Source organism: Harpia harpyja, chromosome 10, assembly GCF_026419915.1.
Source record: "Harpia harpyja isolate bHarHar1 chromosome 10, bHarHar1 primary haplotype, whole genome shotgun sequence".
Classification (NCBI taxonomy): domain Eukaryota; kingdom Metazoa; phylum Chordata; class Aves; order Accipitriformes; family Accipitridae; genus Harpia; species Harpia harpyja.
The window spans coordinates 8,150,952-8,172,821 of record NC_068949.1 but is presented as its reverse complement, the minus strand read 5'-3'; the positions used below and the strand labels follow the sequence as shown (position 1 = coordinate 8,172,821).

The window sequence follows — 21,870 nt, the reverse complement described above, 5'->3', positions numbered from 1 at the left end:
CCTGCTCAAGGTTGATATTCCTCTTTTTTCTGAATTTCTGAATTTTCCTTCCCACAAAGGGAAGCTGGAAGGCAGGGTTTAATCTTTTGAGATCATGTGCTGCCATGTGAATACGAAGTTGTATCCAGTGCTTCTTTTTAGGGTGTATTAGATAAATCCAGTTCAGTGTCCCTTGACTCATCATGGGCAAATGTGCTAAAACCATACCTCTCCCCAAAACCTAAGCAGATGCAATTATTCAGTGAATAAAATCAGGTGCCAGGCATTTTTGCCTGTTTTAGCCCTAATGGCAAAGTTCTCTGACTCTTCAAGGACTGTGAGTATCTGTCAGCAGGAAACAGAAATGGTTCTTCATATGGCTTAAGTCAGGATAAGAGTGGTGGGTGGTGAGGACCTCTGGCAGGGCAATGGCAAAAATGGCAAAATACCTTCACCGAGCTGGAGGTATTTAAAAGGGCAGCCTCTCATCTAAGCAAAGGGTGCTTCATCCCACCCTCAAAGAGATGCCTGAAGCACTTGACTTTTGCCAGAGGAGATCAGCCCCGCTCCCAAAAATTGCTCCGGAGAGACATACTAACCCAGGGGTGAAACCAAACCCCTGTGATAAATGCAAAGGCAAGCGCCTGGCCAGGACGGCCACCCGTCAGTTGCTGAGGGGGTGTTTCCTTCCCAGGCTGATCCCTGGGATTCCCCCAGAGCCCGCGGCTTTACCTCTGATTCATGGGTGACAACTGCAGCCTGACACCCTACCCAGCTGCAGTTTCCTTCACGCTGTAATATTTGATTCACAAACACGCCCCTGTTACCTAAGCTAGAGCCAAATATACCTTGTGGGCTATTTCAGCCTATAGATTTATTTTCTGAAGCCTGAGCTGTCTCAGGATGGGGATGTAAAGGGAGGTGAAGTGTGGGGCCAGCCAAGCGTAGGGACATTTTGATACCATTTCCAGAAATACTCTCTCCTAAATAAAAAGCTTGAGCCTGCAAACATTTCTTAATGGAGCCACTGATATTCATAGCTAATAAAATAAATGCTTCTTCATTCCCACTTTTTATTCTTTCAGCCAGCAAGTGAAAAAAGCATGCGTTACCCATAGGTCTTTTCCTTCCATATCATGCAATAAATCCCATCCTTTATAGTAACAAGCCTCCATTAACTGTTTTTAATACCCCATGGAAATCCTGCACTGAGAAGGGACTTTCTAAGTCATAAAGTCCAACCTTTTGCTATTACATATGCCGCAGCTAGAAAATGCCTGGTTTATCAAACTCTGTGTCTGCTTTTCCCCCTCACTTCTCCTTTTGCACGTCCATGGGGATTTGAAGTTGTCTTATAGTTACTATCCTAAAATTATTCATAACCTGTTTATACCCTTTCTTGGGCCAGCTGCGATAATATTTTTCTGGGTGCTACAGGTAGAAATCTTATCACTTCGGTAGATTAATTGTGTTTTGAGACGTTGGGTGAAAGGTGGGTTTAAAATGATCTTGGAGCAAAGGACACAACCTCCGGGATATCAGAACAGGAAAGCCAAAATTCCCAAAGAACTCAATTATTTTCTTAATTCATCATGAAACTCTTTGTTAAAAATCTTTGAAGAATAGTTTGGTTTGATTATTAAAATGCATTAAACCAAGCAAAAGAAGCAGAAGTGTCCAAGTACAACTAAATAAAATTTACTCGTAGATAAGCTAAGAATCTCACAGAACAAAATGCTCTGGGTTTGGTAAAGGGCCAAACAAGTGTTGAGCAGTGGATGTCTGCACTGGATTTGCAAATATTTAGATGAATAAGAAAATGAATAAAAAATCAGTTCATATATTGTGACATTTCAAACTCATGATGGCTTGATCTACTGAAATAGTGCGGTTTGATCATGTATAAGCTTTTTGCTTCCATTACAGTTGATAAATAATATCTGATTTTTTTTTTCCCCCTGCACCTTTTAGGCCAGATTTAATGCGCATAACGTTTTCTGGAAAGCCATTTTTCAGCAGTGCTACCTTAGCTAGAGAAAGTAATGCCTTATTTCAGTAGCATTTAAACTACGGAGCAATTAAAAATATTTAGTTATGCATATTTTGGATTCTTGAATATGTAGGTTTTCTGTAAACCTTAAGGTAGATGAAATGTTTATTAAGATAAATTATGTTTAGTCCAACTGGCAAGAAATAGGATTTTTTTTGTTAAACCCATAAATTTTAACCATGTGAAATGGTCAGTAAGTTTGTTCCAACTTTTCCTGAGAAGCACATTGTAACTGAGATTTTAAATGTCAACATAGGTAATACTAGAGTAAGGAAAGATCTGAAACACTGGTTTGGTTTTTTTCCTTTTAATTTTGTTGTGGCTGCAAAGAGTACCTTTTAGCTACAGAATATTTCCAGGTAGATAAGCACCGAGCATATTCAGTACCCAAACTCCTGCCTACATCACAGCTGTGCCTGCTGGGATCTTTTTCTGTTAAACATGCCAAAAGTAGAGCGGGTAACTGCTGCTAAGCTGTGTGCTGGATGCTATGCAAACACAGACAGGAGACAAATGTTGTCTAGCATCGTGATGTGAAAGCGTATCGGAGCCAAGCTGTAGCTGCCGGGTTGTTTTGCCACGTACCTTAAGTTAATATTTAACTGAATGCCTTCCAAAGGAACCAAGTCCTGCTGTGTTTTCCCCCTGGTCCATCACACAGCTCCATAAAAGATAGTAATAACTGGATTTATCACTAGCTGGGAAGAGCTAGAATCTGCAAAACCACCTGTTTTAATTTATATCATGTGGTATCAGCCCTTTAGTTTTTAACTCTTGGAAACTCCCATGAATGCAGCAATTACACCATAACAGAATATCCCACAGCATCCCCTTTTGCTGTGGAGCTTGGATTTTTAAAATTAGTTTCTGAACAGTCCAGCTGCAAAGAAACCTTTTCAGTATCCACATAGAGCAGGCTTGTTCCTGCAGGCAACCTGAACCGATATATACCCACACATGTAACAAGAAGTACAAAAGTAGTTCAACATTAAAATTAAACAGCTAATACTGAATTCCCTTTTTTTATTTCCATAGTTTTATAGTTCCATTTGTTTAATATGTCATATTAAACACAGAGCATGGATTTTACTGCACAATTTAGATTGCACTTGAGAAGGAGGACGGGTTTATAAAGCCTGGCCATCTATCCCTTTAGGCAGTTTTTCCTCCACATTCAGTCACTGCAAGAGGAAGAGCAGTTTTAGATGCCTACACATCAGCAGGTTGTCTTTAAACTCTCCATATCAGGGGGTTTAAGGTCTGAAATGAAGCACAAATTGGGTGACACTCCTTTGAGATGATTAAATGGAGGGAAGACTGCAGATCTGCAGCCAGACTCTGTAGTGTGAAGAATAAGATAATATGGATGTTATAAAAAAATGGTAGGAAAACTTCTCTTTCAAGCACCTCTGGAAAGCCAAGTGTCAGGTTACGCCATTAGAAATGGCAGATTTTATATTTAGCACCCAGAGTAGTGATGACCTCTTCTTCTGAGGTCCATGATACACTTCACCACTCAGATGTCCATCTTGTTCTGCTGAAATATTTCCCACCCAAGAAGTGACATTGAAATGATTCTCCTTAAATGTAACACTAACTCTGAAAGATTCCCCTTGGTCTTGTGCTGCTTGCTGGGATGAAGTGCGTGGTCTGTGAGAAGTGGGAATGCTTGGTGCCTTCGCTTGTGTCATGGATTTATTCTGATTTTCTTGTTTGCCCACAACAGGCTTTACAGGACGTTCAAAGACAGCAAGTACCTATACATGCTGATGGAAGCCTGTCTGGGCGGAGAGCTCTGGACAATTCTCAGGGACAGGTGAGTTTTGAGAAACTATTATCTTAGAAAGTGGAGTATTTTCTAATATGCCACCAGATACCCAAAGGTCTTTATCTTTCATGGGCAAAATCTGGATCTTACCATGCTATGTTTGATTTAAGATCCCAGAAAGGTGAGGAGATATTTTTGTTCCTATGCAGTTGGCTAGAGACAAAGTGAATCCAGTCATAACTGAGAATAAAGACTGGTGTAGGTTGCGTCCAACATGTACAAGGCTTTATGTAAGTGGAGACTTATCCAGAGCTACTTTCTCACGGCCTCTCTGAAAAAATAGAGAAGGTAGTGATGGTAGCAATGGAAGTCATGTGATAAATTCCATCTACGACAAGTCTTTGACTGCCCTTTCCCTGTATCTTGATCTCTAAAGGGTACCCCTAAACAGCCAGCAGCATATTTTAATTTTAATTTAATTAATTAATTAATTAATTACCTTTTCGTTACCTAGAAAAACAACTTTTTACAACCACAGAAATTACAGCTGTGTCCTTGGTGCCCATGCTACCGTTTCTCAGGTTTGAGAGCCTGGCTGGAGGCTCAGGCACTTGATAGAGAAATGTGGGACTGTTTTAAGGGTGACAGAGACTTTGGGCACCACGGATGATGGCAGAGAATGACCCTGCAGGGTGTGACCAGGCATTGCAGGAGGTGCAATGTCAAGGCCAGACTTGCTGCATTCCTGTAAGACACGCTCTGGAGGTAGGGTCTTTCCAGTGTGGCACCTGTAGGCATTGCTGCCGTGGCCGTTTTAGACTCTAGACTTACAAACCAAGACCCTAAAGCAGCAGTGGCATTAGTGAGAGGTCACAGTTGCAAATGAAATCCATGGGAAAGTGCATTTTCAAGGTAAAAAATGCAGAATTCTTAAAAGTCATCTGAAAAATCACAATTTCCCATCTGAGAGAAAGGCCTGCTTTTTTCATCACAGTGTTTTCTCTGCTGCCCACCCTCTGTGACTGTGAATAGCAACATCCACCTCTATTGTGGAAGCACTGTGATAAATAATATCTATTAATATTTCTTAATATTTATGACACAGTCAGATATGATAGCAATGAGCAGGAGGAAATCAATAGTTCTACAGTGGCTTTTAGTCCAGATATCACATATTAAACGAGAGCTGCTCATCAAAGTGGGAAACAGGATCATGCATCAGATCCACACCCTGCAAGCAGCACAACACTGTTGGGACACAGAAGTGCTATGGAAAAAAATAGTTAGGAAAGCATGTAATTACATACTGTGCCATAATGCACAAGCAAATGTGGTCCTGGTATTTCCTGCCTCAGGAGGGTTTGACCTTGTAGCGTTCGGTTTTGGTTGTGGGTGTGTAGGTGGCAGGTAGATTGCATGGGTGTACGTGGGACCTGCACGTAATACGCCAGCGGACAGGAAAAGATGCAGTGAATTGTGTGTAACTATGTCGTGGGCTCATAATTGGAACATAATTTAATTAAATTTGGAAAGTGAAAGAAATGCATCAGAAAGATTGATCAGAAAGCAAAGATTAAATTCTTTTTTAATTACCTAGAATGTATTTTTTTTAATTCTTCCTTTTCCTAACAGCATGCCTTCTCCGGACCATTAAAATGAGAACCGTAGCAAAGTTAGCAGGTGCCGGGTTATATTTTTCATTGTCTTTGTCAGAGCCTGATAATTTCACCTTTAATTCTCTCGGCTTTAAATTGTGGTTCTGCTGCCACCTAGCTTAGACATGCTTCTGAGCTCAGCCAGCTCCCACCACGAGCTCCCGGCGAGCAGGGGGATATGGTTTGCTTCGGAAAAGGCTGAAACAAGGATCCAAAAGTGCGGTTTATGCTGCATTTGCAATTAACACTTCAAGTCCCAGCAACTGTAATTTTTCTGCCTTTTGTCTCCGTTATGAACACTAGTACGGGAGTTCCTGATCTCCAACAGCTCAAAATAGCTTTATCACCCAAAAGTCAAAGATTATAATTAAAAAATCACCTTTTAGTTAGAAGGTATTTGTAGATTTTACTTCTATGAGATGTAATTATAAAATAAAACTAAATATTTTTATATTAAATAAATAAAAATATTTTAGATTCGAATGTTTGATATGAAGGTGGATTGAAGGCAAAGACACTAACTTCAGAAATGGAAATGCAATTAAATCTATACGTAAAGGTGAGTTTAGCAACAGCCACTTTCCAGGTATTACAGTGATTCTACTGAACTGTGTAGATATTTTAACAGTAGGGTGAAGTCCAGTAAGGGAAGAGATCTAATCATTTTATCCCCTTTCCCTCTCTTATTTTACGTAGAGGTTCATTTGAGGATTCAACGACCAGGTTTTACACGGCATGTGTGGTCGAAGCTTTTGCCTACTTGCATTCCAAAGGGATCATTTATAGGGACCTCAAGCCAGAAAACCTCATTCTGGATCATCGAGGTTATGCCAAACTGGTGAGTGCCTGCAATATTTGGTTTGCCAAAAAAAGTCACCGCTACTACCAGACAACTGGTGTTCTAGGGGTAGAGGAGAACCCAGGATTAGCCATAGAGGGTCAGAAGCAAAGCCCACCCAGCCCAGGGTCCCGTCTCTGATGGTGGCCATCAGTAGACGCTGAGATGAGATCAGGGCAAGGGTGTCATCATCCACCACCGGGATGTTCTCCCAGCCTCCAGCAGGCTGAGGCTCAGGATACAGCTGAGCTGGGGAACACTAATTCTGGCTTGAAATTCAGATCTGTGGTCCTGAAGTGGAAATGTTTAGAGATAAGTGTCAAGAGAAATCCATCCAGCTGTTTTGGAGCTACTGAAAGACTAAAAAATAACTTGAAAAGAGGTGTCTTAAAATATTGGTGGGAGAGGAGGAGGACTTGCGTCTGTGGGCTTTATGGGCAACTGGTGAAACAAATTTTGCAAGCTGCTGTTCCTGTGTCAGGTCCTTATGTAAGCAATAAAGGAAGGAGTTCTTAATGGAAATATTAATCATGACCCTGTCATGGTAAGAAATTATTGTTATTAATTGCTGTGGACTGCGTTGCTGAACTGTGGCCAATACAGCTTCTTGCTTTAGGAGGGCCACTTGTGTTTTAGCACTGGTAACACACCTGACTGATCTGTGCAAACTCCTCTGGGACGACTGCGTAAGGCTCTGCCTGGAACTGCTCTTCCCAGAAAGTCGTGGTCCTTTTCAGTGCTGTCCCCCTGCAAGATCCACCTCCTCAAACCAGGTCGGCAGCGTATGCAAGACCTCCACCCCCCAAATTAGGGAGTTACTGATGGGTTTCACTGTACTGCTTTGTTCACTCATACTACTTTTTTGCCTCAAAAATCACTGTAGAGGTGCCCTGCATGTAAGGTACACCCCAAATGCCAGGTGAGACCATGGAGAGGGAGAGAGGAAAAGCAAGACTTCCCTTGGTGGGAGGTGCTGGAGGATGTGGGCACTTGGGAGGCCATCAGTGAAGGACAGGGCAATGCACTCCTAAAAAGACCTGTGTCCAAGAGGGGCTGATGCCCTCCCTGAGAGTCACGGCAGGGGCCAAGGTCTCTGCCTCTTGGCTTGGGGACTTCCAGGCCTTTGGGAAGGGAAACTCAGGAGTGGCATCAGCAGGTGGGAGCAGTTAAGTTCAGACCATCACCATCACGGACCTTTACAGCATCGTGGCAGCCACCATGTGTCACCATGACACAGCCTAATGAATGACATCAGAGTTTATCCTCCACAGCATTTCGCTAAGGCTGGGGTGTTCAGCGAGGTGTCAGATGATTGAGGAGCATTAGGTGCAGGACTGCCCTTCTCCCCACCCCAGGAGGACCTGGACCGGGGTTTGTGCTGGTCCCATCACCAACCCCCAGCTCGTTAGACATTCTGATCCCCCTGAACACATCCATGATAGCACAAGAAGTGTCCCAGATCTCTTGTGGGACTGTGACCACGTAGGACTTTTGCTCCTGACCATCTCAAGGTGTAGGAACATCTCACAGCCATCAAGGGACAGTAGAGTGTGCTGCAGACCACAGCTCTGGGCCAGGACAGCACCGACGCAGGGGAGAACAGAGGGGGTAGAGCTAAAAATACAGTAAGCCTATTAACCTGAGCTCTGCCTGGGCCCCAAAGGATAGCTTTGGTTCGCAGTATAATCTGATTTTCTGTGCTTGCTGGTGCCACAGGGGCACTGCTGTAGGGGCACGCTGAGGTTTGTGAGCCTGCCAGCACGTTGTAACAGCCTCAAGTAAATAGTTGTACTGCATCACTCTCTATACTGGGAGAGAAATCTGAACTTTTCAGTAGATGCCAAAATGGTCAGTGTTTAGCCTAAATAGTTCCTTGCTCAGGTAAAAGCTGGGAGTTTAAAAAAAAAAACAAAAGCAAAACAAATCAACCTCAGCTGTGAATGATACGATGTTATATCTCCCCAGAAACCCTCAGTGTTAGCATTTGTTCTTCTTCCCTCACGAGAATCTTCCTTTTTATATTACGAAGGATAAATTGGTGAAAAGGTCACTACGGTTGCCTGGTCCTGGAAAGACCCATGATGCTTTCGTTAGGAGAATATTCTCACAAGGAAACCTCCTTTCTGCTTTGCTTCACTTCAAGAGGAGCGGAGCACATGGCTGACATATTCCCTCTCGTGCTCTGCCCTGATGGTACTCTGCTCCTTTCCGCAGGTCGATTTTGGCTTTGCAAAGAAAATAGGATTTGGAAAGAAAACATGGACTTTTTGTGGAACCCCGGAGTACGTAGCCCCCGAGATCATCCTGAACAAAGGTCATGACATTTCGGCAGACTACTGGTCACTGGGAATCTTAATGTATGAACTCCTGACTGGCAGGTATGGGCATCGGGGCCGGCACCGCTGCTGAAAATAGATCCGAATATTTCTGCCGTTGTCACCCTGATTAGGCGAGGGACAGGTTCAGAGCTGGCGTGTGCTGTAGTGGCACAGCACTGTGCTGCTGAACCTAATAATTAGTTTTTCCACTTTAAGTCACAACTTCCATGCAGACTGCTCAAAGGGCAAGACATGAGCAAGCTTTTTAGGAAATGCTGTGAAATGACACCGAAAATTCCTTTTTGGTCCTGAATGAGCTGAACATGATGGAGAAAGGGAAAGGGTTTGCAATTCAACTGGAGAGGTGCAGTGACGGGCTGCCACACATCTGAAAAGGAGGAGGTAGACCTGACACTTGTGTCCCTATATCCATCCCTTCCCTTACTTAGTTTTGGATGTATATATTACTGCTCGTGTTGGCAGTAGCAGCTTCCTTGCACTTCCTCACCTCATCCCCCATCTCTCACTCCCATCATACCGGAGCTGGAAAAGGATCCATCATCTCAACCTGCTTATCCTTTGGGGCTAGACCCAAGCCCCTATTCTGTTAAACCAATGGAAACCTAATTAATCCCCACTGAAAGCATGTCACAACATCAGAGAATAAGCCAGCGAGCATTGCTCAGACCCTTGTTCCTTGGGCTGTTGGGACGTGGGCCATCATGGAAGTGAGAGGTTCAGCATGTGCTGCTGCAGAAAACATGACTTTACTCTTTGGTACTTCCCTCCAGCCAGCACCACTGACAGTATCAGAGCTCCTTGGCTGAGAAGTTATTAAGATCAGAGGAAGCAAAGCATTGCTAGTCATCATCTACCTTTTCTCATTTTAGTAGGGTACTATGTTTTCCTTTGGGTGGGTGGGGAGGTTTATCAATCTTCAATGCTATTTTAAAGACAAGCTTTTAATCTTTTTCTTTTCCTTTCCCCTCTGAAGTCCCCCTTTCTCAGGCCCAGACCCCATGAAGACCTATAACATCATATTAAGGGGAATAGACATGATTGAATTTCCAAAGAAGATTGCCAAAAATGCTGCTAATTTAATTAAAAAACTATGCAGGTAAGCGCATGAAATATAATCACCTTGATCTTATTTGCAAAGAAATTAGTTGTTCAGTAACCGATTTGTTACTCGTTTTATAGGGACAATCCATCAGAAAGATTAGGGAACTTGAAAAACGGAGTGAAAGATATCCAAAAGCACAAGTAAGTGTCTTCTCCACCATCTGTCAGATCCAACCCACAGAAACATGCATTTCAAGCACTTCAATTTTCAGCAAAAAATACTCTTCATGTGCTTTAGACTCTTAACTGAATTTCCATCAGATTCTTTTTTTCCCAGAGTTTTGGTATAGATGCTAGCCTTGCCTATGAGCAAAACACATTGCACAATGACCATTACACTTTAATTACTCTAACTGCAGAAGAGCATTTGGAAGCAATCCAACTTGGCCACTGCCTGCTTGGATTTTTTTGGTTTGCAGAATCACTTTCCAAGGTTTTCCTTGATTTCCCTTCCCCCCCGCCCAACACACTTTCTCTCTACCCGTGACATTAATTCATCATCCCTTTTGGTCTGATGGGAGAGAGTTGTTAAGTGATGTCACATAGGTTTTCAGACTGCTGGAGGGGAATAAGAACAAGTTAAGAGAGCCATCACAGAAGCAGGTTATCTCATCCATCCATGCTGGTGCTTCTCTTCTCCCATCCCCAAAGCAACAGAAATGGGTTGGATGGACATTTTGGGTGGACGGGTTGAAGACTCAGCCCAGGACTCGTCCACCCACCTAAGCTGCCGTAGCTTAAGCAAACCCGAGGTGCCCGAACCAGGAGGAGGATGTCCCTGTACATGCCCTTAGCTCCCTATCTCATACGAAGAAAGGACATTAGGGGTCTCATACGGGAGGGATCAACCCTATAGAAAGGAAAGAGCAGCTGCCAGGACACCTGCAGTGAGGAACGGTTTTCTTCTGAGCATTGGTAATTTGTACTCGCCATGGTATTATCACTGGGTTGCTACACATGCTTCATTTTCAGTCCCCCAAAACATACATAAAGGTGACAGGAAAAATTATTAAGGCTAATTGGACAGTTTGAAGAAGATGACTACGGGAGTTGAAACCCACTGTTTAAGCAATTTAAATTTAATTTTGTGCTACAGAGAGATTTTTGCCGTATGTCTTAACTTTCATTATTCCCTCCCTTCTAGATGGTTTGAAGGCTTTAACTGGGAAGGGTTACGAAAAGGGACACTGACGCCTCCTATAATACCAAGTGTAAGTTTTCCTACTTATTTTCTCCTTCCTGGCCAATAAGTTTCTTTTACATGAGCGTTGTGAGCTTTGGGCACTAATACACTGGAGTTAAGTGGAGACAGCATGTGCTTTATTTCTTCTGAAGATGCTTGAAGAAGTCATGTTAGAGACATTTCCAGCTACACTTGGTCTCCTGGCGGTCTCTTCCAGGGGAAGGCGGTTTGGGGAGGGCATGACTGCGATGAAATGCTCTTTGCAGCAGGAGATCGGGGCAGGATCATTCACTACTACACGTTTTTCTCTTCCTCACCTGCTCCACTTGTTTCTTCATCTACTTTTCACATTTCAGTGGCGAGCTGCCACTTTCACCCCTTCTCTCAGATGTGTCCTCTTTCTTTCTCCTTTATTCTTATTTCTTTTGATGAGGCAAGTGGGATTTGTATGCCATCTCCCTTTTCTTTTGCATTAACCTTTCTCTCTGTCTTTTCTTTTGTGCTTTTCGGTCTTTTTTTCCTGCATCCATGTCCTACATGAAAAGCCCTGTTACCGCCTAGTTTATGTTTAACTGGGAGCAGACGCGGAGGGACAGCTCGACTCATTTTTCCTTTGGAGCAAAGCTCTTCCTTTGATGTCTTTGTGAGCTCTTTACCCACAAAGCCTGCCACAAAGGGAAACCAAACAGGATTAGCTGATAGAAATTACCTTGGCCCCTTCTGTTCTGCAGCTTCCCCCCCTTGTTTCAACTTAATCCCTTTCTCTCCGTGCCTCTCCCGCGGGATCACCAAGAGAATGACATTAGCAATCGTGTTTAATTGCACCCCGTTGCTCTGTCCACCCATGGTCCTGCCCCTCCTGCAGCAGCGGCAGGCACGGCTCCAGGGCTAAGTCTGCCATCCCAAAGTTTTCTTAGCAGCTATGAAAGAGCAAGAGGGTTTTGCATACCCACTTTTTGCCCTGTGGGCTGCAGAAGTTACTGGCAGTTAGTGGGAGAAAGCAGGACTTTGCAAATATCTGCCTAAAGCAGGATGCCCAAAGAACATATAAATGTTTTATAAATCAAACCCGTGTTTTTTCTGTTAAGCTTCTTTTTAATGACTATTAATTTGTCAGCGGTACTGTTCACCACATTTCAAGTCAGACAATAAAGTCAAGTTTGCTCCCTTACATTCAGTTTTACAATTTGTGGTTTACCTGTGCAGGATGTCACTGTAGCCTGCAAATGCCCCAATATGTTTCTCTAATTGTTTTTAGTGGATTTGTAGTTTAGTAAGAGCATTTCCAGTACTGCTTTTACCCAATATACATATGGACCCTGCATGTCTAACCCTCAGATGGCACAACCAGCAGCAGTGACTTCAGTGGTACCTGCTCTCTATGGGCATGAATTGCTTCCTGACATCCCCAAGCTGGGATGTTGCTCCACCACCAGAAGTGGTCTCTGGTCCTTTGGCACTGCCTAGAGGAAGGCTGCTCTCCAGCCTGTTGTGCAGGAAATAATGTTTTCTTTGCTATTTCAGTTAGATCCAACACGGTAGGAGAAAAGGTTTGTGTGGTGTTATTTATTGGCATTGTCAAGGCTGTGTGTTTGTGGGACTAGTGGTGTCCTACCAGGGAACATGTCTGTGGTTGCTCCTGAGTGATCTGCTGTCACTCTTTTGGCCAGCACACCACCATCAAGGCTTTCCGAAGTAGAGAGGAGCATCCTTCCCTCTTCAGAGGAATCCTTCTTCCAGGACAACTCAATGTTAACAGCCATACGTTGCCCTAATCCCAATTCAATCACAGCTCATTCTTTCCTAGAGCTCTTAGGAGTAACATCTTCTCTAGACATACTCCCAAGATCCTCTCCAAAACCTGCCTCGATTAACTAGTGAATCTTGTCAATCCCAAAGCCGTCTGTCCCTCTCGGCCTTGTTTTCCACAAGTTTTTCAGTTGCTTTGGCAAAAGTCCCAACTGCCAATAAGAGCCATATGTGAAAAGGGACCCAAAATACATAGCTCTGGGGGAAGAAATCCATTTTTCCTTCAGTCAGTGCACCTCTTGTTGAGCCAGTAGGGCTAAACATAGAGACTAGCTTTCTTTTTTTTAAGAAAAAAGGCCTTCCCCAGCTCTTTAACCCTCATTAGCAGTTATGTGGTACTACCAGTGAGGCAATCGAAAGCTGCTCCTTAGCTCTTATTCCATGGGATTTTAGGAAAGATCTCCATTTACAGCCTGCTGCTAGGACATCACTTCAGGGAGCAGCTGAGCCTCAATACCACAGCTGAAATCTGTGGCAGTAGCTGTCCTTAAAAGCTTCTCCTGCCTTGACTTTTCCAAAGATGTGCTGTCTTGTATCACAGCTCTTGCCTTTGAGAATGACATGCAGAACTCTGCGCCATAATTCATCTCAAGCCCTTATGTTGGTAAGCAATCAGAAAGCTGACACTGATGTTTGCACTTTATCTTCTTGGACAGGAGATAATTCTAGAGTGTCCCTTCTTGGCTGGCGAGGCCATCAAGAGGGACGTTTGCTGCCATGTCTCTGACAGGGAAGGAATGCAGGCCACGTAGGTGACCTGGAGCTCAGAGCTGTGGGGAATCACAACAGCATTAGCATCACATAATGTCAATCAGCAAAGTAGCAACTCATCCAACCTTTTTTCTCCAAATCCTATTTCTTCTAAGAAAAAGAAAACCCTCTACATTTGAGGTGTTGGATGTACTCAGCCTTTTTATTTTGTCAGATGAACACACAAAAGGCAATCCATTTCCCAAAGTAGGACTTATTTCCCTTAAAGCCTCATCTAAGCAGAGCTCAAAAAAACGTGCCTGTGCTGCTAGGTTCTCCCAGAGTGGAGATCTGCAGAGGAGCCCCAGGGAGCTCCATAGATGCTTTCACGCAGTGCAGTCCACTTACACATTGTCCATCACTGCTGAGAGGCTTCCTAGGAAGACAGGCTGAGAAAGTTGGGGTTGTTCAGCCTGGAGAAGAGAAGGCTCTGGGGAGACCTTATAGCAGCCTTCCAGTACATAAAGGGGGCCTACAAGAAAGCCAGAGAGGGCCTCTTTATCATGGCAGGTAGTGATAGGACAAGGGGCAACAGCTTTAAACTGAAAGAGGGTAGATTTAGGTTAGATATTAGGAAGAAGTTCTTCACTTTGAGGGTGGTGAAGCACTGGAACAGGTTGCCCAGAGAGGCTATGGATGCTCCATCCCTGGAAGTGTTTGAGGCCAGGTTGGATGGGGCTTTGAGCAACCTGGTCTAGTGGAAGGTGTCCCTGCCCACGGTAGGGATGTTGGAACGAGATGATCTTTAAAGTCCCTTCCAACCCAAACCATGCTATGATCCTATGATTCTGCTCCCTCACATGGGGAGACCTCACATGGGGTGGGCTGAGAGAAACAGAGGGTTGTGGTCCAGCCCATGAGACTGTGGAGGAGGGCGAGTGTGGAGCACCCCAAGGGTGAGGAACCAAAGGGTGAAGGCTCTCCAACCCAACAGTGCCAGCACCAACAAAGTAAACAGATCCAGGTATACTCAAAAGAAATTAAATTACAGTATTCAGTACACAGTAAAGCATCTCATCACTCCGTAGTGCTCCACTAAGCTTTTACAGGGTTGTTGGTTTTTTTCAAAATGAGTTGGATATTCAAGAATCTTAATTTTCCCTGAGATGTTTCTGGCAGCAGGAAAATGCTGATGCAGCTGGGCAGCAAATAAATTTAGAGCTGAAGTTGGAGCTCTTGTTGATCAAATAGTCTTTTCCCAAGGTTTATAGCAGCATTCAGCATCAAATATGTCTCCTGGACTGTAGGCTGGCCTCTGGCTGTAGGTGGCTTTTCCACCAGCTGCACAAGTGAAACGGCTGAAAAAGGCAGCAAGTGTTTTCTGCCCAGCACTCCTATGGCAAGTGCAGTCCCCTCCAGCCTGCACTGGCTACTTGGGGTATGGCTTGAAGTACCGATTTTCTCTAGTAAGACACTGATTATTTTGGTCTGGAGAGCTGCTGGTCTGTTTCTGTATTGTTTCATTTTTTTAAATTGCGTTGAATGTGTCAGAGGCTCATTGTAAGAAAGTTTCAGGCACCGTTGTAAAGCAAAAAAATTAGAAATTATCTAGCTATGGTAGATTTTAAATGACATTATTTCCAAAAAAGAAACATACTTGGCCTTCATCCTCGGAAGATGGGTTTCTCTGGTAGGCTGCCTAAACTGAGCAATACTTGTCAGGAAACTTGAAGGTGGCAGGGTCCACCTCACAGCCTCAAACTCAGGATCCTGGAGCCATAAATTAGATATCTGGGCTTTGGGGAGGCCCAAGGCTTTTCTGCCAACCTTGTACCGATGGGTAGGACAGTTGCTCTTGAACTAGAGACCCCAGAGGGCCTGGATCATTAGAGTAGGAGGGCTGTGGGAAGTCCTCCTGAGATTCAGCAAAAAGTGTTGAATGCGGAACTTTTCTTCCTTGCTGCAGTTAGCAATGAATCCTCTTAAATGATCGCGGTTGTGAGATCAAGAGGAAGTGTCTGCAGGCATCCACTTTGATGACCGTCCCCTTCTTGTCACTCTCTTCTTTCCACAGGTTGCATCTCCAACAGACACAAGCAATTTTGACAGCTTCCCGGAGGACAGTGATGAACCACCCCCTGACGACAACTCAGGATGGGACATAGATTTTTAATGTATTTCTCTTACCTGCTTCTGCCTTGCTGAAGACAGCTTCCTGGGACATGGCTGCCAGCGAAACCGAAAGAATTGGGGAGGATTAGTGCTCGGGGTCACCATGATGCCTTGATTGATGCTGCTACAGTAACTACAGTGGCATTAGGACTTATTGCTTAGATGACAATAGCGCTCTTCATGTTTTATGTTCGAACTTAAAGTAGCAGTTGACATGGTGGTCCTGACACAAAGCCTTTCACTGGTAAAGAAATATGTTTTCTATCACTGCAACGATCTTGCTACGCTCTTAATTATAAAAGTCGAGAGATACATAGTGTAAGATGCACTTAATTCTAGCTGCAAGGTACTGGCTTTATCAGTAGGATCAATAGTAATTTATTAAGTGCTGTAGCTAAATACAGTGCAGGATTTGGGCTACTCCCACCCTCCAAACTCCATAGGTCTTCTACTGTAGGCCAGTGTAGGAGCAAAGGAGGACCACACGGTACTGGTCAAAGAGTTCATGTCAAAGCAGTGGTAAAATTTGTCCTTTTCCTTTCCAAGCAGTATTCATGACAAGACTGAATGTTACTTTTCCTCTTTATTTTTGAGATTTTTTTATTTTAGCCTGGTAAAACAAAAGCACAACTGCTCTAGATCCCCTTAAGGCAGATATGGGTTGCTTCTCTCATACAGCTGAGAACATACTGTAACACGATGTTTGGGTTTTTTTTTTCCTTTCCCTTGGTACAAATACATAACTGCATGAAAAAAACCAACCATAAAATTAATCCATTTTACATATAAAATAGTGCTTAAATAATGGTCCTGTAATAAAGTGACAGCAGCCCACTGGTCTTACTGGTTAGCTATTAGGCATAAAACTAAGCTTAACTTTTACCTTTTTAGAGCCTGAAGGGAAAACATAAGACCCATAATGTACTTTATAGGTGCTATGTACATCCCTCATCTGTGAATATACCTATTCAGTCAACCACCATTTCAGAAATATGTAGCAAGAGGCATCATTCTTCATCACGCTCTTAGATGATTTTACGTCTCTGTGTCTGCATCTCTTCCATGTTTAGTACAAAGCTAATTAAAATAAAAGGTGGTACTGGGCCAGTTTGCTGGCTCTGTTTGTAATATTGCCCATGAAAATGTAATCCTAATTACACCAGACTAAGGAGCTCCACAGGAAAATCAGTGGAATTAAATGGAAAATCGATATTGGATGTGGTTGTGCGAGGTCTCCGTGTCTCCAGTGCACCAGGTCCCCAGTGACCGTCTTTAAGGCACGGGAATGGCTAAAGCCAAGTCGGCTTGTACGGAAAAAGGAGCTGGGGAAAACAATATTAGCGTGTGTCCACTTTTCCCTCACTTCCACTGCTTTTCCTTTGCTTGAGTACAGTCTCTCCTGATTTATAGGACGTAACAGAGGAATCCTGTCCTGGATGCCTGTTTGTTGTGTATACATGGGACTAGAAGTTTATCCCATCATACCAACAAGAAACATCAGCTTTCAGACTCTGTAACAGACCCTGCCCCAAAAATTAGCAGATGCTGCCCCAGTTCATCTCAGAGCTGCCAAGAACTGTTGTATACGCTGGAAGGCGAAAGATCAACTTTTGCTGAAAAGTCATTCATATGACTTTTGCCTACATAGTACACAGAAAATATATGTTTTAGCAGTAAAAAATTATTTCCCCGATACTAAATCCCCACTCTTTCCCATGTTCCTAATGAAAGTGACTTAACAGAGCTTATGAAAAAGGTTTTTTCTCCCCTTCTTTGACAGCATTGACGATGTCTGCTGTTTGCCAGCAAACTAAAGGGCTCGGTCATCGCGACGCCTTTGAAAACCAGTCTGTGTCGCTAAATTTCCCTCCTCATTTTCTGAGGGAAAAGGGTGAGGCAACACTGTCAGCACAGTGACTTCAGGTTGTTTCCGCTATTCATTAATCATTAAAACCTTGTTTACCTTCAAAACCATAGGGAAAAGACAGTAATGACATCTCCCAGGAATTACTCATGTAGGGCAAATACACGCTCGCTTTTCAGCCTTTGTCTGAGGGATGGAAGACACTGAAAGCCGGTGCTGAGTACTAGGGCTAAAGTAATCACTAGGCATCTTAGCAGACAGGCTGCTGCCTAAAAGCCAGATTCTTTTCTCGCATCCCCCTGGTTTTTCACTCGACGATGCAGCGACATTGGAGGAGAAAACTTGCTGTCATTGGTAACTTTGTACAGAAGAATGTAGAGAGGAGTTTGTCCCAAAATGATGACATTTAGTAGCTGAGATGCAGTTGTCAGTCAAGGGGTTGCCAGGAGGAAAGGGTATCACAACAATTTTGGGGGGCAACCCAAGAACGTTACAGGAAGAAGGTTTTAAAATGGGCTGATGAGTTATTTTTCTTTCTTCCTATGCCTTTTTCCTTGTGCCAAGCACGGTAATTAATACCTGCAGCGTGCGGCATGTGCTGTACCGAATATAAGTTTATTTTGATATCAAACACTTCACTCAACTTTCATCGCCTTTCCTAAACATACTTTAAGCAACATACTTAGCATATATATATATGAAAAATGCCTTCATTTATAAGTAATATATTTGAGTTGCATTATATATATATATTCACAACAACGGATTGCCTCTGTGTTTCCACTTACTGTTCTTTCTTCTTTGTCTCTTTTTTTAACATATGGGATGACAGCATATTTACGTAAGGGGAAATCAGCTTCCGTATTTAAAACAAGTGTATTAAGATTGGTGTCATTAAGACGCAGACGATCCGTAGCTTCTCACAGTGCTGCATTATCCATAACAAATTCTTATTTAACAACAGGACCACAAGCAAATATTTATGTAAATAGGTATTTTCGTGTTGATATTTTGTGGTACACATGTAACTTTTTCTTTTAGAGTCCCATGGCATTATTACTTCATTTTCTTATTTGTAATGTAATGTTTTTAGATCAAGGTAGACTTGACTTAATGTCATAATTGTCAGTATTATTAAACTTTATGTCAACTGTACTGTTAACTCATCTGTCCCATAGTTTTAGAACATGATTAGCTATCTGGCATTGTTGCAAGTGCCTTAAATCCATGGCATCCTATTAAAAAAAAAAAAAAATTACAAATTTGGTGTTATGCTGCATGACAAAGACAAACACACCTCAAATTGTCGTCCTTTCTTAGCTTGCTGCGTTTTACAGTTCTTTCTGCTACCAATTTCTAAGCCTTTATTATATAATATTGATGAATTACAGAAATGATGAAGTCGTTCTCTTATTTCTGTTCAATGTACCAGAGCTGTGTATCTGTTAATGAGATACAGAGTCATTTCTGTGAAATGTATAAATGTTATGTGCGGGTCAAATTAATATATGACATCCTATCAGTCCGTAGACAGGTATTCCTGTTTTGCTAAGCTGTGCAGTTTCAACCCATCGTGCCGTCCAGCACCAACCTCCCGTCTTATACAAACCCCTTTAGAAATCTCCCACCCCGAAAAAAACGACGAGCAACCCGGTGTGCAACCCGACCTGCGTTTTTTTGACCCGAAACCCCCATGCAAAGGTGTAGCTCGTTTGCACCACTCAACAAAACAGGATCTGTGCTTCCCCCCGCCCCCAACTCCTTCTATATGCAACCCACCGCGGAGGCGAGCCCTCAGCGCTCCCACAGAGCTGAGCTGGAAAGCTGGAAGCTCCTCGTCCTCTGCAGCTCCCCGGTCGCGTAAACCAGCCGTAACGCTGAGACTTGGGCGGTTTTAGGGCTTTACCGGCAAAAGGGGAAATTTTGTTTGGAGTTGCCTATCGTCCCGAGTCCCAATTTATGCTGTTTTTACACAAGCCCCGTGTTTTATATTCTTGTTTTCTCCAGTTTTCTTCTTACATGAAAGAGGTTTTGTTTGTCAGACAAATGTCAGTCATCCACCAGTCATCGGCCGGTTGCACTCTTTTGATGTAGATTTAAGAACTTTTTTTCATAAACTTTAACCGCTTTTGTTTTGCTCTGTATTTTCCCTGCAGCTGTAATTGCCGAGTGCCTGTTGTATACTTTATAGAGTTGAAATAAAAATAATTACTTTTGAACGGTGTGTCAATGGCTTTCTTCCACAGCAGAAGCCAAGTTTGGGGGAGTTCTTCTGGTTAGTGATTAAATTGGGGGGTTTATTCTCATTTATGATGATATGTAGTAAGAGATAACTGAACAAAATGTATGGTACTTACAGATAGTCCGGCACCCAGATTTTCTGCAGGATGCAAAGGCAAATGGCCACAGTTACCTGTGGCTTCAGTGTTTATTTGAGCAGCAGCAGCATCCCGAGCAGCCCAGCCAAAGGGGTCCGAGGCCAACGGGGGTCCTGCTTCAAGCAGGGTTGGCACCGAGTGACCCCCACAGCTTGCTGCCAACCCAAATTATTCTGTGAACGTACTAAGCAATAAGCACATTTGCAGCACGTTTACCCTTCAGGGATCAAGAATTCGCTTTATATTTTGTTTGCTGCCAATATTAGCGAGTCCAGGGCATGCAGCTGGGAAGGGACCATATTTCCAACACGAGCTGTGTCATCCCTAGATGGGATGTGACTGCAAACACCCCCTGTGTCAAAAAAATGGTGTCCTTGTTGTCACTGTCCCTTATGAGAAATGCTAAGAGTGGTGGTGATGGAGGTGCAGCCATTAACGGCAGCACATGGGATGTCATGAAGACGTCACCCTGTATTCAGGATGCTGAGACTCTGCACGTCCCGATGGATTTAAGTACATCCCTGGGATACTGCTCAGCCCCCGTGTGACAGAACTGTCATCTTTAAATCTCAGCAAAGTCATCGTTAAGGGTGTACTTCCGTGCAATGTGGACACAGAGACAGATAAAAACCAGGGAAAGGAGCAAGAAAACATCCTCCTAGGAGGGAAATAAATTTGATGATAGCTGCCTAAGCAGGAGCTGGGAAACATCCCAAAATGATTTTGTAGGACGCAGCAATCACAGATACGAGTTACTAATACAATAAAAAGCCCAGGGTGACGTGGCCCTTACCTGAAACTGTGAGGGGAATACAGGGATTTCGGGGCAAGGCGTGGCCCTCATTCTTGCAGGCTAAAAATAGCAAGGCCCAGGTTTGCCTGACTGTGGCGGGGATGTCCGCTGGCTGCTGATTCAGCAGCACCGCTTCCGCCAGCACCTGCCTTAGGTGCTCGCCGAAACTTTCCCAGCCAATTATTAGCCCGGCTTGAGCCTCTTGGGCCTGAAATAGGTGATAGCAGCTCCCCGCAGAGCGACAGCCATACCCTCGCGCTGGAGCTGGGTGCGCGCTGCTGGGGTTTTAATTGCAGGAGGGTGATGGCTGAAATCACCCACCCCGACGGGAATAAATATTTGGGGTGGGGCGGGGCAGCCCTGCCGGGTTCAGGCTTTTTGCCTGTATGTTTTCTTTCAAACCCCGCTTTAAAAATAAAGTTAAATCAGGGCATTAGGCCGTTATCATGAAAACCCAATTTAATTAATTGGGGTTTGCTACTGCACTTGCACGACCTCCCGGGAGTGGGGGGCGGTGCTGCCCCGGCGCGGCCGCCAGGGGGCGCCGTCGTGCCGGCCGCGCCGCGCTGCCCCCGTGTAGGGGGGGCGGGACATGGGACCGGGGGGGGCCCGCGGCGCCCCGAGGGCGCCGGTGCAGGCACCGGGGGGGGGCGACCCCTTTGATCTCCCCGCATCAAAGGGCCCGGGAGGTCCCCCCACCAATGTTGCCTCCCCCCCATCCCGACGGAGCTGCTGCCCGGGCTAGGGTCAGGCGAGTGCGCGGGCAGGAGCGGAGGCGAGGGGGGGGCGGCGACGGACGCCGACGGGGGCTGCGGGCCAGGGTTCAGCCCCCCCCCCCCGCCGTGTCCCGTTCCCACCCCCACACCCCGGGCCGGTGGGATGGGGGTGTGCAGAGCGGCCCCCTCCCTTCCTGCAAAGCTGTGCTGGCGCCAGGAAGGGCGCGGGGGAGAGGGGGGGCGCAGACTTACAGCAGACCAAAGGAGCGACTCTGCCATCGAGGCGGGGGGGGGGGGCTTTCTGCACCCTACCATGGCTCCCAGCCACTGTGGGGGGGTTGCATGGGGCGAGCCCCCCCTCCCTCCTTTCCCCGTCCCCCCCCCCCCGTCGGGCGAGGCGGCGCGCCCGGCTGGAGACAGCGGCGACGTCGGGGCGTGCGGAGCATCTGGCCTGGAACCGGGGGGGGGGTCGGGGTTGGGGGAAGAGGTCTGCCCTCTCCGTTGCGAAACTCCCTCCCGGGCCGACGGCCAATGA

General features: G+C 44.8%; 1 protein-coding gene across 8 annotated transcripts in view; it reads left to right on the top strand.

Moving 5' to 3' along the window:
- The window catches only part of PRKG1 (protein kinase cGMP-dependent 1), a 534,317-nt gene extending 514,650 nt beyond the window's left edge, over positions 1-19,667 (top strand). For all 8 annotated transcript variants that reach the window (XM_052799366.1, XM_052799365.1, XM_052799367.1 and 5 more), the window contains 7 exons: positions 3,756-3,845; positions 6,149-6,290; positions 8,505-8,668; positions 9,603-9,725; positions 9,809-9,871; positions 10,875-10,941; positions 15,487-19,667. In XM_052799366.1, coding sequence (XP_052655326.1) covers positions 3,756-3,845; positions 6,149-6,290; positions 8,505-8,668; positions 9,603-9,725; positions 9,809-9,871; positions 10,875-10,941; positions 15,487-15,585 — 748 coding nt within the window. In that variant the 3' untranslated portion in view covers positions 15,586-19,667. The remainder of the gene's footprint in view (positions 1-3,755; positions 3,846-6,148; positions 6,291-8,504; positions 8,669-9,602; positions 9,726-9,808; positions 9,872-10,874; positions 10,942-15,486) is intronic.
- Positions 19,668-21,870: the final 2,203 nt, after the last annotated feature.